General features: G+C 41.3%; 2 protein-coding genes across 2 annotated transcripts; both read right to left on the bottom strand.

Annotated features, from left to right (window-relative positions):
- Window positions 1-3402: 3402 nt before the first annotated feature.
- LOC100833378 (paired amphipathic helix protein Sin3-like 4) lies at window positions 3403-12940 on the bottom strand. The gene is made up of 23 exons (XM_014899208.2): window positions 12714-12940; window positions 12443-12622; window positions 12195-12366; window positions 11995-12093; window positions 11731-11898; window positions 11135-11369; window positions 10582-10715; window positions 10371-10446; window positions 10229-10258; window positions 9879-10144; window positions 9621-9775; window positions 8021-8148; window positions 7647-7901; window positions 6889-7548; window positions 6695-6780; window positions 5825-6424; window positions 5644-5744; window positions 5432-5570; window positions 5200-5352; window positions 4707-4870; window positions 4518-4629; window positions 4239-4404; window positions 3403-3816 (listed from the first exon to the last, which is right to left on the bottom strand). The coding sequence occupies exons 1-22, from the start codon at window positions 12758-12760 to the stop codon at window positions 4258-4260; spliced, it is 4107 nt and encodes a 1368-aa protein (XP_014754694.1). The 5' UTR covers window positions 12761-12940; the 3' UTR covers window positions 3403-3816; window positions 4239-4257.
- Window positions 12941-13703: 763 nt separating this feature from the next.
- LOC100833063 (glycosyltransferase-like At2g41451) lies at window positions 13704-18127 on the bottom strand. The gene is made up of 11 exons (XM_003566685.4): window positions 17541-18127; window positions 17294-17443; window positions 17155-17207; window positions 16626-16734; window positions 16332-16466; window positions 16200-16244; window positions 15268-15455; window positions 15028-15169; window positions 14787-14833; window positions 14299-14386; window positions 13704-14210 (listed from the first exon to the last, which is right to left on the bottom strand). The coding sequence occupies exons 1-11, from the start codon at window positions 17976-17978 to the stop codon at window positions 13905-13907; spliced, it is 1701 nt and encodes a 566-aa protein (XP_003566733.2). The 5' UTR covers window positions 17979-18127; the 3' UTR covers window positions 13704-13904.
- Between the last annotated feature and the right edge of the window lie 345 nt (window positions 18128-18472).

Here is an 18472-nt window from a genome sequence, read left to right as displayed (position 1 = left end):
CAGAAAGTGTTTTGAATACGAATCAAATGGTATCAACTTTACACCAAGTCATCATGAATTAGATATAGTGAAAATGGGCTCTGTGTTCTAGAACGGATGGAGCAATAATATGGCGAACGGAGAAGGATGGGCCGCACGAAAACCGACTTTTCATGATCTACAATGAACAAAATGCTCGATGGAGTTGTATTGTCTTCATTGTTGCGTGGTACAAAATTTGAATATATATATATGGTGTGCATCAAAAACAAAAATTAGTTCTTCCTTCTCCTATTGGAATGGGGAACACCATTAGCTCATTGACTTCTCCTACCAAACATACCTTTCCAGCACGTCTGGTACGCATTCACAAAAAGACGCGGCATCTAGAGCTAAGAAAACTACTCGCTCCACGTTGTAAAACTGTCCGGTTATTGTTCAATTTTGACCTTATCAGGACGTAAATTTCGTGTATGATTTTATATGTTGATACATAATCATAGTCAGAAAGACAAGTATAATTTTATGTATATTTTTGGACCGATTGCTCATCAGATCATGAGTTTAGAAAACAAAAATACACAATAAATATACTTTTATATAAAAATAATACCGATGCGGCGAAGAAAGGAAGACAGAGCATATCAAAACTGACTATTTCATGCTGTATAAGATGGAGATTGTCTTTTCTTGGTTGCGCGTGGTCTCTAAAAATTTGGTTTCATTCCCTCGTTTTGAAATTTTCCAAAGAGAGGGGCGCCACGCGGCAAATGACCCAGCTTGGCCTAACCTACCTGCATAGAATTATTAGTATTTTCTTCCAGAAGCATGGTCTTCTTTGGTTGGCCAGTCCAATACGTACCTGCTTAATTTGAGGTTCCTTGTACAAGAAATCTTCTGCTTGGCTTGGTTCAGTTTAGTTTAGTTTAGTTTAGCTGGACCAACAAAATTAGTTTCTTGTATAGTAACCCAACAACTGAAGCACTTGGATTATTTATATATCTACCACAAATGAATCGATCTAGACTTGAAGAGTGAGGTTGACATTATAAGCGAGATCACGTGATTGGTTGCAGGTTGCTTCTCTCCTCAGAATTTGAGCTACCTCCACATGCTCTGTCGGTCAATTTTACTCCTTTTCCTTTACTTACTCTCGAAAAAGTTGCATATTATTAGGCCTTTTTTGTGAAACTTTATGCAGGAAAGGACTTTTCATCCTCGTGGACACAATTTTTAACACTTAAAGAACCAGCTTTCTAAACACCAAAAAAGCAATTTTTTTATTATTAAAATTTTCAACCAAATAAACTAAAAAACATGTACATTGTGTATTTGTTTCCAAAATATTTTTGACATACAAAAGATAAATCTTTTCGCTTACAATCTGTGCTTGATAGAACGAGGATGAATGTCATTCGGGCTCACATGCTCCTTTCTTTCTCAAAAATTCAATGTTCAAAACAAATTCAGATGGAGATATTACAATGAACAGGAAAATATATAAATTTATAGTAGACATAAAATGTTTAAAATGAGGAGCCAAAAAGCATCAATAGTTTTTTTTGCACAGGTCACAAAAATGCAATTTTTAGCATAAACTTAAAATCCATGTGTAATACTCAGTCATGTGCACGTGTAAATTGGTTTTTTGTGCTTCTTTCAACATGTTATTCTTAATCTTGTTCATTCATTATGCATAGCTGTTGGATAGTCTTCTGCTCCTCTTTTTTTTCACTTACTTTTTAACAATATACTAGTCTGCATATATTAGTTAGTCAGGTCAAATTTTTTTTTTGCCGCGCGCGAATCCAAACCAAATTAGCTAGATAGACAGAGTATTGTAGGCAAAAACCATACCAACTCCTTCAGACAATCATGGGATAACCGGTCATTATACTACTTCAGTTTCTAAATACTTGTCATGGTTTTAGTGCAAATTTACACTAAAATCACGATTAGTATTTAGGAACGGAGGGAGTACCTAGTTAGGTAAATTAACCAACTTTTTTCTCAATAAAAGCAAATATATAACCAAGTATATGCATGCACAGAAGAAAGCATATACGGAATCGGACGTGACAAGGTTAAAAATCACCGATTAGGAACTCGATGAGAAATTAATCTTTAATCAGATTCAGTCAGTGATACCAATCAAGATTGTGGAGCTGCCCTCAGCGCTGACGAAACTTGTAAGCACGGACCGTTTTCTTTTACAATTTTGATTCACATGCTGCTCTCCTACAGCTTGTTAATAATTTATTGTCCAGAATTTTATGTTTTATGGATGGATGAAGACAAAGTCAATGGTGTTGAGTTAGTTGGACAGCTCCCAGATGGCATTGGCATTCGCAGCCACCACTGATTGCACTTTTGACCTTGACCGGAATTCCACTGATTAAGAAGAAGCAAAGCCTCCCAACATGCATTGATTCACGGGATTTACAAAACTCAGGAATAGAAAAAAAAACAGGGTCAAAGTGGCATGTCATTTTCAATACTACAGGAATTAGATGATGTTTGATTGTGCACAAGAAAAACATGCAATGAGGTTGGATTGGATGAAATTTTTTCTACAAAACCTAGTAGAAATGAATCCTAAGGAAAATTTCCTATGATTTGTAATCCTTTGAATCAAACGAACCACGTAGGAAAAATTCATGAGATTCAAAATCCTCAAAAATCTTTTGGAATTCCTTTGAATCAAAGGGGGCCAAGCTTCCCATTGTTGCTAATTAAATTCCACTTGTGCTAATTACTAGTAGTGCTATCTCCTTCTAGATTAACTACCGTTAATTTTCGCTTATAATAACGACCAATTGTATATCTTCTCAAGCTATGCTTGAAATATTTATTACTATCTCCAATTCAAAATGAAAATGTTGCTTTAGAACATTTATACTTCATGTAACTTACCAAAGAAAGTATAATACACCTTCCGTTACATATTAAGTGATTTTCTATTACATGTATCTAGACGCTTTTTAATACACCCTCCGTTGCATATTAAGTGATTTTCTAGACGCTTTTTAGACATAGATACAGGACAGAGGGAGTACTTTGATATTACTGTTCGAGACAGACATATGCATTACCTTCAAGTCTCCAGTCTAATATTCAAAATGTCCAAACCATCTTATTATTGTGTAACGGAAAGAGGTACTATGCACTCTACAAGACAAGTCAGGCTTTAATCAACAATAAATCCATTGTTTATGCGATGCAAATCAGACTCGTAAGTATATACTTTGGAACAGGAATCTAGTGATATTAATTCCACGTCAACATTGGTTGCAATTATCATTACACCACCATTCACGTGTTTAGGCCACCATCGTATCCTCTATTATTGTTTCGGCTTTCTATTTGGGCTATCTAGCAGCAAAGCAAGGACTCACAAGTCACAACAACCAAGGAAGACCTAAATTAGTGTCACCAAGACGGTTCTTCTGCTGGCCCTTGTTACAGGATACACTTGCAGAAAGTTAAATACCAAAATTCACTACAACATAGCGCAGCTCACAAATACAGGAACGTTCCAATGGCAGATAAAATGATGTCTGTATAGCTTCAAAAAAGTAAATGTAAAACCATATGGACAACAACAATGATCAGTTAATGAGACCAGTAAAATTAACCTGAATAGACGACATTCTGGGAATACATATATACACATTTTCTGAGGAGAACCAGGTAACTTAGGATTGCCTACATGCTTTGGTATTTACTAGCTCCAGCCCCAGCTGTTTATTCCAAAGGCTGTTCAAAAGGTTGGGAAGACCCAGTTCCCACAACATTTGTCAAAGCACGTCAGCATCCCCTCCAGATTAGATATCATGGCTGCAAACAAGAATCATCATGAGACCGTTGTAATACTCTCTCTGCAGCTAAGCTATTGGCTGCGGGTGCCTGGGCAAACTCAAACAGTGCATATAAATCGAAAACTCCCTTAGCACCCACCACTACATGTGAATGTAAATGTTAACATTTTTCAGACGATGCATTAACAGCTCAGCTGGTGTTCCGCTACTCGACAGTTCCAAAGCATCATTCACAATACATGCTAGTAACTGACTTGAAGACATCACGAGCAACATTCATAGACCATGCTGACATAATTGGACGGCGAGCATGTTCCATGGGAAGTAGGAGATACAACACACACATATCAACAACTGTAATAAAAATATGGCGCCACTAACCCACTACATTCTAATGATGCATGTTTAATAATGCATGTCACTGTAAACTAAGTAAATTACCAGAATCTGCCACATGGCCCTAGGGCCTTGAGAGAAACCTATGAAACCGTTGTGCTTTTACAGCATAAGACGCTTTCCCAAAATCTGCCTTGTCAGGTGCAGACGAAACTCTTCTCCTCTTTCTCATACGGAACAAAAAATCTTCCGTATCAAGGACATACGAAACCTGCAAATATCATGACATTACTAATTACTACTCCAAATATAGCAACCTGTAGCAAAACATGGCATGGCCAAAGTGGCATCATGACCAATCAAAAGTTTCAGCGATATAAGTACCTTCGAGGATTTGCAGGATATCTTGCATTCGAGGCCATTAGTTACCATGAAATCATCCATGACCTCCAAGGAAGCTTGAGAACCATTGTTGCTCCCGTGCTTCCGCTTATTCCTGGCAAAATGAGGTCAATCTATGGTAAGAACAAGGAAAATGAAATCAAGGGCTCCAGTGTGATGGCAGAAAAGTACCTCACAAGGAAGACATCATCAGATGATTTCGTATTTGAAATACTCGACAAGTACTCGTCATAAAGGTAAGAAGAAAAATTTGGATCAATTGAGACTGCAGTTACTTCAGGCTTTTCATGCCCATATTCCATAAGCTGAATAGATAGTCTTGTAGGATTTGACCGCTGCAAATTATAGCAAGTGTGAGCAATTTGGTACTGCACGAAATATTTTCTTGAATACCTCAAAAGAAGTATCTTCTTCAAATGTATCCCTCTATTTGGTGACCCTAGAAAATATCATTACATAAACAATCTTCTAAAAGTTACACGATTTATCAGTAAGGGGCTGAACATCAGGTGTATGAAAAATGTTAGGGCGTGTGTGCACAAAGCAGGAATCACCCTCATTTGTGGTCATTTTTGTATTAGAAAGGAAGATCCTTATCAGAAGGCACATCACAATAAAACAACAATGCAAATCGCTGAGACATGGATGCTGTAAAAAAACTTACACGTTCAAATCGATATATGCTCTCATCATGGAGAAGAACACGCGCATTTTCATGGTAAACTAGATCGAAGAACCTTCCAGGAGACCTGGACTTTTCATACATATAAAGCTGGAGCATCTTGTTATCCATTTCATCAGATGCTATTGCTTGAAGCTGAAGAGAGATGGAAATATTAACACTGTATGCACTATGCAGTATGCAATTAACAGACCCAATCATTAAGGCAGCTTACCTGCTTTACAACTTTGTATATCAGCTTATCTAATGTAAAAAGAACATACGACTGAGTCCCAATGATCGAACGGCAGTCATCCTCAAATTTGGTATTGTCAGAAGAACCATCAAGCAAGTCATAAAGTGCACTAATAAACCTGCACTAATTACATATTAGTTTATCCATTATGGAAACGTTTCAGTGGAAGCTGAGCAGCGGAGCAACGTTACTTTGAATATTGTTGCGAGGACATTGTATCCTTAGAAGTTCTCCACTTCTTTTCAGTTGTCGAAGAGTTTGTCTTTGCTGATAATATTCTCTCATATAAGATCTGCAATTAATACAGTTTAGCCAACGAGCACTGACCATATAAGAAAAGAACATGACCATGCATGCATACAAATAACTAACCTGGTGTAGCCTAAACAGAACATAAAATGAATCATTTCCATAAAACAAGCATGAAAACTTCTCATCACGATCATGCAAAGCAGTGGGAACATGCTTGGCAAGTGGTTTAACTGCATTGTGCAAGCGTTCAGAAAATGGTAATGATATTCCTCCACCAGCATGCTGTGCCTCTGTGTTTCCCTCTGCCTCACCCTCGCTTTCTGCCTTCGCATCAGGATCAATATCCTCTTCCTCCTCGTGATCTTCTCGAGAACACTCCTCACCATCACCAGATTCGCTACCTGAGGCATCCTCGCCAGCCTCAGATGCATTTTCACTGTCTTCTGTAGATCTCTGGGCACTTTCCTCTCCCTCGTCGTCCGCATCAGCATCGTGCTCTCCAGCAAACTCGGCTGGTCTAGATCTGCCAGCAGGAGCTTCCTTCGGTTTCGAAGCTCCATCTACAGCTACATTTCCAAGAGGCCCAAAATTCTCCTCTTCAAAATCCCCATTAGGAGATAATTCTCCCTCTTCTCTTTCAACCTTTGAATTGTTGTGAGATGCAGCATAAACTTTATTCTCCTCCCTGCTCAAAGATCCTGGCCTCCCAGTTTCTCCTCTCTGTTGAAATAAGAATGCACATTAACTAAGCTAAGCATGAGTTTTTGTAATGCCATTTTAGGAAAACGGGAATATGTATTGCCCCTGTAAAACTAAACGGTTCCTACGATTTTTCACAGTTTTATTCGACCATATACGATTGTGCTTGGCAATGGCAAAACTACCACAAATAAGGATCAAGTAAAACAAAGAAAAGGGAAGAAAAAGAACAGGCAAAGATTAATAGTCAAGTGAGGATGGTAAGTAAATCCATCTTAAGAATGGCCATACCCCAATAGAGGGAATTGTTTCACTGCCACCCATAGCTTCAACCGCAACCTCACCTCCGGCGAAATTACTTCTAGAAGAGTTAGTACCTAACAGGCCAGGATACAGCACTGAGAATTGGCTTATGAAATCATGATAAATTACCTACACTGAAATGTAGCTTGAAGGATCTCACATATTTAACAGACAGCACAAACCTGATGTAAGGTCCATATTTGTTCTACGCTGATTCTGTTCGGTGCGAGAAAGGTGAGTGTTCTCTACTGATCTTTCAGTGGAGATGTTTTGTGCAGTTACTGCCAGCATCTCATCAGTATTTTGCGCTCTACCATGTAATGAAGTGTTAGATGGCCCCTCGCCTCGGTGAACACTTCGATCAGCATCATGGAAACCATTTTGATCATCTTCTGTAACTCCATTCACCACTAAAGAATGAGAAGATTGAGCTTGTTCCTTTGGAATGCTCTCGTCCCCATTGGCTTGCTTAACAGCAACTCCACCATTTGTGGTTGCATTGTTACTTTCCCCAACACTTGCAAGACCAGACGTAGGGGTTCGGCTCTTAGGTTTTACCACACCTCCATCTTCAACACCATGTGCTCGGGGTTGAACTCCCAGAATAGGCTCCAGAAAAGTTGTCCAGGTTCTCATCACTTTGTCAACTTGATCTGAAGAACTGCAGACTTCCCCACAAGAATACTTGATGATCTGATAAAGATCTTCATGAATTTCTGGATCTACATACTCAAATGACATATTGGGAACTATTGGACGCCTGTTCCCAGCAGCAATAGCGAGAAGCACATCGTCCTCCTTCCTTTTCTTCTCGTTAATTTCTTTGATCTCAACCAATAGAGCTGCCCAAGGGAAAAGAAAGTAGTTTCAAATCATACAACTGTAATTCAAGGCTACTAGACGGTTTCAGTTGTAACATAAACATATCATAAATGCATACCTTTTGTGCTCAGATTCTTTGTATCTTGTTGTTTGAAATAGAAACTACGGTGGTCAAGGGACTTGTGATAATTCTTGGCATATATTTCAGCCCAAACTTTATTAAAATCTGACCTGCACCTTGACCATTCCTCCTGCTTTTGCTTAAGCCTGGTTAAAATAACTGGTAATGCGACGCTAGCATTTTTGCGAAGAACATCCATAACATCAAGCCCATGGTCACCATATAACCGTTCTATGCACCTCAGATTCAAAGCTGCCAAAAACACAAAGAATTCAATTATACATGTTTGTTCAACAATAAGAGAGCAGTAAAAGACCATATATATCAAAAGAACTATCATACATGCTCAATGAATGTGAGAAGATACTTACAAGTCAAATGTTCATCGATGCGTATAGGGCTGTCTGGTTTGATTAAATTGTCTTGCATCTTTTGTATCAACTCCTCAACACGCTTGATCGCCACGTTAACAGATTCCAACAGCATGTCCAACTCAAACCTAAAAAAGTTCCATTTCATAGAGTAATTATCATCCACGGGCAAAATGGCAAGGTATGATGTGGAGTAATGCTACTCTGGTTAATGAATAATGAGCGGTACAATGCAGGAAAAGAAGAAAGACAAGGTGTGATATAAAAATGATGGACTTGTTTTTGCCACATCTACTCATGCTGTAGCAGCACATAATCGGCACTGTTGTTGCACACAGAAGACTGCAGCAAATATGCATCGACTTTAGAGATAAGGCAGGTTATGCTTACTTGCTTTATTTTAAAACTCAGAGCATTTATTTCTAAAGATGGATAGTGGAGTTCACGTTTCTTAGGGGCCATCTCTATGTACAAGAATGCCCATGGTCTAGAATAAATCTGGAAAAATCCAGAAATCTTTTTTCTTCTTCACAAGATATTAGCCATGCCAAGACAGATGGAAACAAGTCCTTGTACCTAACTATTCCTAGCATCCACAAACTGAAATCAACTTTCATCTTCCACGATCCATCCAAGAAACCAATCCCACATCAATAAGATGCTTAAAAAGAAATATTCAAATTGTCCATCAACTAAAGTCTCCACTGCTACTTAAATAGCCACTGCACTTATTCACCTATTGCTCGATGACCCAGTAAAGGTACCAACAAAAGAAACATACTCAATCACATGACATGAGGGTTATTACATGACAGGTGAAGAAATGTAGGCATGTGCCCATGAACATCAATCATGACTCCACACAGGTTCTGGTTAGGCACAATAATCTTTCCGATCGAACTTCAATTTTCTAAGACTTACAGATTATGAAAGGAGTTTAGATACTGCATGTTTGTGGCTGTGTGAATACTATTGATCACTTATTTATTCAGTGTCCTAATGCACTTCCTAATTTCCTACTGTGACGGATTGTGTATCTCTTTTGGGTAATTATTCAACAGTGGACAGTTTTAGTCGTGTGTCACTGGATTGACTTTTGGACAAACGTGCAAAAAAAGAACCGAGCCAAATTCTTCAATGGGTTATAAGCATCTCTGCCAAAAAGATGGGCTCCTGTGGTTCGAGTGGATGGGGCCAAGCATTGTTAAGGTGCGGTAATAGTTATATTTTGGATTTTTCGTAGGGAAATGAGGAAGCGTGGAAGTTTTTTGTTTTGATCTCCCTACTTTCCATGTCATGTTATGACTATCACTTTGGACAGATTGTACCCATTCTGAGAAGGCCCTAGTGTAGCTGGTAGGGTAGGTATTGATGTGGTCTGTGGCTAAAAATGTCTTGCCCGCTGGGTGTCTTCTTTTCTTTTCTTGTGCCTTGTGCTAATTTGGTCTTGCAGTGCCACTTTGATTTCCTTAATGAAATTTGAAATCAGGAGCCTCTTGTTATAAAAGAAAAACTAATGGATTGTGAACCAATAGGATATGTATTTTGCTAATAGGTGCAAACACTTAGACACAATCAAACACGAAACATAGTCCAGAACCTGTCATCTTCGCATCTGAACAAGCTTTCTTCATACTGGTTCTTCCGCATGTGTTTAAATGAATAATCCTCACTTCCTGAGGTCACCGATACCCAGAGATCATTGAGCACAGAGACTCCAAGGTCAGTTCTGCAACTTGCAGGAGGCATTGGGTACTGAAAAAAAAAGGAAACAAGGGAGGGATGTTATAGAAAGCACTGCCTGAAAAGACGACGGGCAGTATAAAAGAAGATGCTACAATGAGTTGAATCAGCTTACATTTTTAGGCAAAAGTCGGTAACTAGGAGTACACCGCTGACAATTTGAGAGGTCAAGTTCTGATATTGGCTTGCATAGGTACTTCTCTTTGCTAGAGAACGCAGCAGCTTTGTGGGTAGCGGTTTCTTTAGAATTGAGTGCAGACCCTTTCTCAAGCCTTTCTCGTTCTTTTTCACTCAATTTTTCGCTATCTCTCTCCCTATCCTCCCCATCACGCCCTTTGTCTCTCTCTTTTTCCACTGTCTTCACTGTTCGTGGTGTTTGCCCTTTATTAAAAAAACTACTATGAAGAATCTCTACAAAGAGTAGAACTGATGAATTTATGAACTTTAGAGTAATCCATCGCTTACTTTTATTGACGACTCCATCCAGAAAGCCATCTACAGAGTAAAAAGAACTATTTAGAATAAATGAAACACAACATATTCAAATGTGGTACCGAGAAAGTTCATCCAACTGAAATTCATAAGTGAACGAATATATATGGTCTACCTATAGTTTCACAATGTTCCAAGAACTCGCTAAATCCATTCATAAGATCTGGATAGCGCTGAAGTATATCGGTTACCTGAAAATAAGCAAGGTTATCCAAGTTCAGAAACGTAACATAAGGTTTATCCACTCTGGCTGGTATCTCACAAGCTTCCATAGATCATTAGCCAAGATTTCGAATCGGCCTTCAAAATGCACCGACCTAGCTTACCAAATTTTTTAATTCACTTCTTGTAATTATTTCCTGGCTGTATATGTGCAGGCATTTCAAAAACTCCTGGTAAGCTTCAGGCTCTAGCTTCTCCTTGACTTTCTCGCAGAAATGAAACTCTTGTGGGTATACACCTGATTCCGAATGATAAGAAAGGAACATAAAGATCAAAGAGGAAAGACTAAGTAGGACATTATAATTTTGGAGATCGATGCAGTACACGAAGCTGAATAAAGGCACACGATAGATTACAAAATTAATAGAAAGCAACAAGAGTACAAGGCAATGATGATGCCATACTGCACATGTATATATCCACACGAATTTTGACCAAGGCTTTGACCAAAAATTTCTTCATTATAGGTGACTAATGTGATCTAAATAATAACCATAAGCAAGTACTTTTGTATATAAATACAATGATATCAATTTTATGACAAATAATTGTATATTGATGGAGTAATTCCTGATCCAATCATTGATCAAAGCAAAACTAACATGCCCATTATTGTTGGACGGAGGTAGTATGAAGAAGCAGATATGCTAGCCGCACCTTGGTGTGTCTCAGCACAAGTACCCTCCGGCTTCTTGGGGAAAGGTTTGCGCTTGTGTTGCCCTCCGTCCAAATCTTTACTATCATATTCCCCATCCTTGTCGTAATCTCTTCTATCCCGGTCGATCTTACGACCCTTTTCCTTCTCAATACGCCTTCTCTCAGGATCATGCTCGAGATCAGGGCGATCAACACTGATGTCACGATCAGCAGTTGATGGATGAGGCCTCTCTCTCTGGAGATAGAGAAAACAAAAACTCAGTGAGTTAGTCCAAAGGAATATGCTGCAATAAGAGCCTAATATGCGGTATAGTGTATTTTCTTCGCTTCCTATTTTATTGTTTTATATCTACATCTCTCAAGGCCTGATGGATTCAATGCTAACTAATACCTCTCTTGTGAGTTATCCAGTTATCCTAGAATGTGTAAGAACACAACTCCTTTGAAGTACATTTCATTAATTTTATTGAACGCCAGCCAGGAGACCAACGGGGAGTTGCGCTGGTTCACGTGCAAGGAAACGGTCCCTGCTAAGCGTAAACTATACAAATACCCGAGCATTCAGAAATGACACAGATAACAATAACTATATTTACCTTAATGTTGTGAATATTCCTAGCAGAAGGCATTATTGGGCTCCTGTCGCCCTGTTTGACAGAAACACCTCTAGGAACAGTCAACACCTGTGGAGCGGCTGATGTGTCGGGCAAGAAATGCTTGAACTCCTCGAGCAAGTCGGAATGGTCGTGGAACAGTGTCGCAACCTAGAAAAAGGAAGCAGCACACATATCGGTATTGGCATGTGGAAAAGTATATATGTGCGGAGAGAGAGAAAGCAAGGCAAGGCAAGGCAGAGGCACCTCCTCGTAGACATCTTGGATGGACTTGTTGTGCATCCGGTACATGTTGAGTATGCCCAGGAATGCCTTGTAGACGTGGTCCTCTTGCTGGAACCGGCTCTAGACCAGCAGACAACGGAACGTTGGTTGGTTATTACTGCGAAGAGGTATGAGATGAATTTGAAGGGATAGAAAGGGGGGTGGGAATAAAAGAAAGAAACCTTGATCTTGTTGACGAAACTGATGGCCTCCATGAAATCGACGGGCTTCTTCTCGAGGTCCTGGGACTTGATCGCGTAGCCCTTGGGCAGGAAGGTGTTGAAGCCGAGGATGAGTTCGGGGTAGCCATTGAAGAGGGTCTTGACCCGGATGATGACGCCGGCGGTGTCGATCCTGAAAGACCCAGAGTTCGTTTGTATAACCAATTTTAGCGGAAACCGGGGAAACCCAAACGGAGATGGAGACAGACCTGGCGCTCTTGAAGTCGCGCATGACCTCGAGGAACTCCTCGTACTTGGCCCGGTTGTCCTGGAACTGGTCCTTGACGGCCTTGAGGTAGACGAGGGCGTCGTTGGTGGTGAGCTTCTGGCCGGGCGGCGCCGCTGCGGCGGCGGCCGGCGGCGGTGGCGGCGGCGGGGACATGTTGCGGCTGGTCGGTGGGGATTCAGATCACGAGCGCTGGAATGGAAGGAATCACCCAACGAACGAATATGTGTGTGTGTGTGTGTGTGTGTACTCACGGATCGGATCGCTCGATGTTGTTAGGGCGCTTGAGCTGCGACCCCATGCGACGAGGACGACGACGGCTGTTGCGTTGCCGCTCAGCTCATCCGGCCGGCGGATCTGCAGGAGCGCCGCCCCCGCGGAGCAGAGCGGAGCGAAACCCTAGCAGCGAGCGAAGGGAAGGGAAGGGAAGGCAGCGAGAGGGAAGGGAAGCGCGAGCGAGATAGAGAAGAAGGAGAAGAGGGGAAATAAAGAAATACGAACGGAAGCAAACCCAGCCGCTCTTCTCTCTGACTGAGGTCCGCTCCGGAACACCACCGATCGATCTGGGCCGTCCAGAGGCGCTCCGAACCGATCTGGGCCGTCCAACCGATGTGTAATCATACGACGTGGCTAAACGTACCTGTATCCATGTTAATCCTCGAAAAATAGGAGTACCCAATAAATCAAATTACTCCTTACTGTATATACCATGTGTAGCCATTGTTTCATGCCACGTCTTTTCTTGAGGTACTGACAGGTCCCTGTACCTACGTTAGTCTTGGAAAAATTCGTACTACCCGATAAATCAGACCGCGTGCTTTATGACATGGGTAGCTATTGCTTCCTGCTTTCTTTTTCTTGATCTGCTCACATTCTTGCCTCCTCGCTCCAGCCCGAGATCTTCCCACATGGCTTCTCTCCCTTACAAGGCACCATCCCATTTCTCGTCCACTCTTCCTCCCTAGCCTAATCGGTGAGGCCAAATCGGCAAAGGCGGCGCCTCGGGCATGCAAACGTGGAAGGGCAGTGAACTTGAACTTTTGATGTTGCAAATGGGTTTTCCACGTGCTATAAGCATGCATACTATCTTGCCACGCACACAAGTCATCTATGTTGCAGCGATTCTAGGTGTGTTGTGAGGACACAAAACGATACGACATCTCTATATACACGAGTGAGGATTCACCCGCGCTGTTCAACACACATACATCTAAATTATACTCGAAAATATATCCATTTCATGATGAAAAGAAAAGTGAATTCATCACAAATCCTTGTATTCTATATCTTTGTATGATTGTATGTAGCATATCTTTTGTCATGCATCTCCATGTTACTAGCTAAAAAAATGGGTACAAAAACTGTGCCATGAACAAATTTACATTATATTTATCAATGTATCCTGGATATATATCAGTTGATCACCAAACGGGAGCAAGTTAAGACTATCCATCCATGCTTCTGTCAGTGCCTGGACAACTTACATGGAATTCATGCTCATCATCCAAACTGGGGGGTGACAAAGGGGGAACAGCGGATGCATCACTATCCATGTTGGCAGACTCTTCTATGATGTTCAAAATTTTCCTAGAATTAGCTTTGATGAATTTCCTAGATATATCTGTGGTTTTAGGATCGGTCTTGTTCTGGGCGTCGTGTTGCTTCAGTGGAACTTTACCATTCACAGCAGATTGGCCAGCTGCAATGACTTTAGTGAAGACACCGGACTCTCTCAGACCTTGAACAATTGCCTGATTGATAGAAGAAGACACACAAGTATATGAGCATCAAATATGACAAAAACACTTGGCAGTATGACTAGGCAGGATTATTACGCACCATGGGGGCATATATGCGAGTTAACACTCCTTTCCTGAGAAGCTTTAGATTGAGCTGCCTATCGTTCCACACAACGCGTTCATTGTACCTAACAAAAGAGCAAAACAAGCGAAAGTCATACCAGGTTCGGATGCCTAAAATCATTACAGAGAATACCACATTTCAAAAGAAAAAAGAACTGCCTAAATGACCAACTGCAAATCATTGAGGTCAGCTAGTATTTTCATCCTACATGCTGCAGTTGGCAAATCGTTATACATCTGAGTGCTGGAGAACAACTCACTGAAATTTGATTTCTTTGTTTATCCTAATATAGGTTTATACTTTTCTAGTTTCTAGCAACAACGATAGACATTATATCAAATGAAACATTGGAGATCATGAAAAAAATGTGCAGAACAATATATCTGCGACCAGAGTACTATTTTATAGCACATGCTAGAAACTAGAAAATTTCTTTGATTGACTGAGGAAACCATGAAAATTACCAGCGAAGCATTTCCTCTTCACTAGCAGTTGATGCAATTATAAAAGCCTGCATAGTCAATGTTAAAGTTAGATAGTAGCAGAAACGGCAACAAATTAAATCATGCAAGGGGAATCACTAATACTGGCATAAGAATGCAGAAGGCAAATGACCTTGGAGGGGAAAGGACTAGTTCAAAGGACGCAAATGACACCAGCTTCCTATATAATTACTTGCCAGAGAATTAAGTAGCTTTTACTTACTTGTCTGTCAAAATCCAACATGAAACATCTTTTAACATCTTGTTTTGTAGGCTTGCATCCACAGCGATCACGTCTAGATGTTAAGTCTGAAAATTTGGTGTATGTATAATGCAGAACTGCAGCCTCCTCCAGCTTTATCTCACTGTTAGTTGCATGCCAACAGTATTATAAGAATCAACTCCACTTAGAGACTCATGTTATGTTCTGACAAAAAAAAAATCTATGGGCAAAGGTCCTTACTTTGGGCTCTTTGCATAGTTATGCCATCTATGCGCACCATTTGGACGGAGATGATCTTGAACTCGTGCAGCAGATTTTCCATTTCCATAAGTAATGAAATAGTTAGGATTTCCTCTTGTTGCTTCCTTATACATGCCAAAGTAAGTATCTTTTGGGAGATGATCATAGTTCTTCTTGAACATAGAAACCTGACAAGATATTGCAATGCACACAAAATTGGTCATGATGAGATTAGGTGTTTGGAACAGCATGCAACTTCATTAGTTGGGAGATGGTGCCCATGCACATAACTACCATGATTGATCACTAAGAGAGATAACATGGCAAGCCCAAACTAGCTTTTCAATGAAATATAAACAACCAATGAGTACTAGTGAGTAGGAGTTACGTCCAGCAGAGAGAGCTCAACGACAGATCCACACGCCATAGACTCACTGAAGGCAGCAATCACGAACGGAAGCAAGGATCTAAGGTGGGGTTTTGTGAAATCTTATTATCGCAAAGCCCTAGACCAGAACCCTAGGGTTTTCTGCACCTACGACCATTAATTTGTGGTTTTCAGGAATTTACTCTAGTTATACTCTCCTACTACACCAGATATAGGTTCCCGTAATATCTGTCTAGTCTATTTCTATTTATAAGCCCATACATGCATGTATTCATTCAAGTTTTTGCAATACTTACAAAATTTTTGCTTTTGCTTATAAAAGGAACATAAAGTTCGAACATACAAAATGCATCTATTCAGTGGCCACGAAGAAAGGTGTAGCGGTCCTGCATTGCCATTTGTGATTTCCTAGTTGGCCATATGCATGAGCCTGTGTTGAGATGTGGTATGTACGAAGAGTTCCAATGTGACTGAACCAATGAAAATTATATCACAGTAAACGGAATTTGAGGAGATTATGTTACTAAGAAAGAAAAAGGTTTACCTCACTGAATGGATCTTTTATATCATCTCGCTCAACACTGCTTTCCTGCAGAGCGCAAACATGTGAGTTAATTTGTGTGTAGAAGTCTGGCAGGTGTATAAAGAGAAGCACACTTGACTCTGTTTTACTTACATAGTTAGGAAAGATAACCATGTCAACATCACCAGGGACATCAGCTAATAAACGTCTGATAGAATACTCAGCAGCTCCACCAGGATATAGCAACTCATCGGTGTCTAGATGCATAATCCAATCCATGCCAGCATCCTTGCACAAAGAAAAACCGTTTTTATATGGATGCATAATACCGAAAAAAATCACTGCAGTACTAGAACCAAGGAATCTTGCAGCAGCTAATATGATAAAACTATAGAGGGAAACTTAAGCATCCTATAATACTTGTGGCAAGTCAAAAAATAGACATACCCGGGCCATTACAATAGCCATCTCCATATTAAGTGACTGCTTGACAAATAGTTCGTAGTTGCAAGGTTTGTAGAAAAAACCTGCAAGCCAGGTTTCGTTCCAGATTCGACTGCAGGTGAAGCGATGGAATGTCAGAATAGGCATTGGAAAGAATCATAAAGTCCGACAAGGAGCACGGAAATCTCCTCGACTGCTCAACCACTATAAGATATTGTCAGTGTCAAATTGAACATGTGAGCTACACCTAGCTTATGATGTTCAAGTGATCAAGTCCATTAATCTTGACTCACCGCTACAGTGATAAACTACTGCAGGCCAATCCCCAAAAGGCCAAAAACGATAACACTACGATTTAGTCCTTTGTTTTCACAAAATGTCTTACTTCTGTAAGACCTCAGTATACACCCACACAAACACGTATACAATGAAAATACAGAATGAAATATAATGAAGGGAAACCCTTTTGTTTGGCTGGTTTGCAGGTAGGAAAATATACACATACAGATTGTTAAACAAAAATCTGACCTACCTGCGGGCCTGTTGCTCCTCGAGTTCCTTTGTCCTGTACACCACCTTCACCCCCTGCATCAGAAAGCGACAAGAGAAACTCAAAACAAACAAGATGAATTGGGGGAAAGGAACAAGGGGTGACGCAGGCAGGAACGCACGGGAATGGATTCGAGGACCCCCGCGACGCCGGGCTTGGCCGCCTTCCCTTCGACGAAGAGCAGGAAGTGCGCGACGCCGACGACCTTGTGGTAGAAGAGCCACGGCAGGATCTGCTCCAGCCCGGCGGAGGTGCTCGTCTGGACGCACACCTGAGCCCAAAAGCACAGACGACGTGGGGACACGGCAAGGAATCAATCAACCCATCAAACCCTTGGTAGGACGGCTACGGCGATAGGGTGCCTTTACCTTGGGGTTGTGCGCGGCGTCGAATTGGAAAGACCAGCCGCGGAGGTAGGGGAAGGCCGGCGAGGAGGAGCCGACGAGGACCTCGTCGCAGGCGGAGGACGGTAACCTAAGGTCAGCAGCGGCGGAGTGAGAAGCCTTCATGCCGGGGAAGGCGTGCGGGGGCCAGCGCGCGACGGGGTCCTCGACGCCGCCGCCGCGCCATTGGAGGGCGAACGCGAGGAAGGCGAGCGCGAGCGGGAGGGCCGTCAGGAGCAGGAGCAGGTGGCGCCATGCCGCGCCGCCGCCGCCGCCGGAACCGGAGCCGGACGGAGCCTGAGCCGGCATTACGATCGGACGGCCGCCGCCGATCTCTGCCCGATCGAAGGAATGGAGGAGTGATGAATGAATTCGTTTCCGGCCAAACCCCAATGGGAGACGAAACAGATTTGATTTGTTCATAATTGCTTTTTTCAAATATAGAGATGCCACCCTCTTAATTTCCTGACAAAAGGGGAATTATATAAAGACATTCCCAGAAATAAAAACTGTTGGCCGAAGCTACAGGAATTAAAAGGAGAAGAAGAAGAAGAAAAAGAAAAACAAGAAGAAAATAGAAAATGAAAATGGAAAAAAAATCAAGAGCACTGGACCCTTGACGATTTAATATGTTGTTGACATCGATTCGCATTGTCCCGAAAAGCCGAAAGCACTTTAGTCAACTAAACCCTAGTTTCAAGAAGATTGGCGAGATGCTCCATCTCGCCAAGTGGATCCCCACAATACACCCCGTTGTACATTTCCTATCTCATCGCTCGGCTACCCACCTAAAACGGAGGCGGTTATCGATGCCCTAGCAAAACTCCGTAAGGACGTATTACCATGAGAAATAGCTGAGGATCAAATTCAATCTTGAAATTAAAAAAAAAACCATTGTTTTACTACCGATCACAAGC

This window comes from Brachypodium distachyon, chromosome 2 (assembly GCF_000005505.3).
Source record: "Brachypodium distachyon strain Bd21 chromosome 2, Brachypodium_distachyon_v3.0, whole genome shotgun sequence".
In the NCBI taxonomy this organism is placed as follows: domain Eukaryota; kingdom Viridiplantae; phylum Streptophyta; class Magnoliopsida; order Poales; family Poaceae; genus Brachypodium; species Brachypodium distachyon.
The sequence above is the reverse complement of the archived record's forward strand: the minus strand, read 5'-3'. Positions and strand labels throughout refer to the sequence as shown.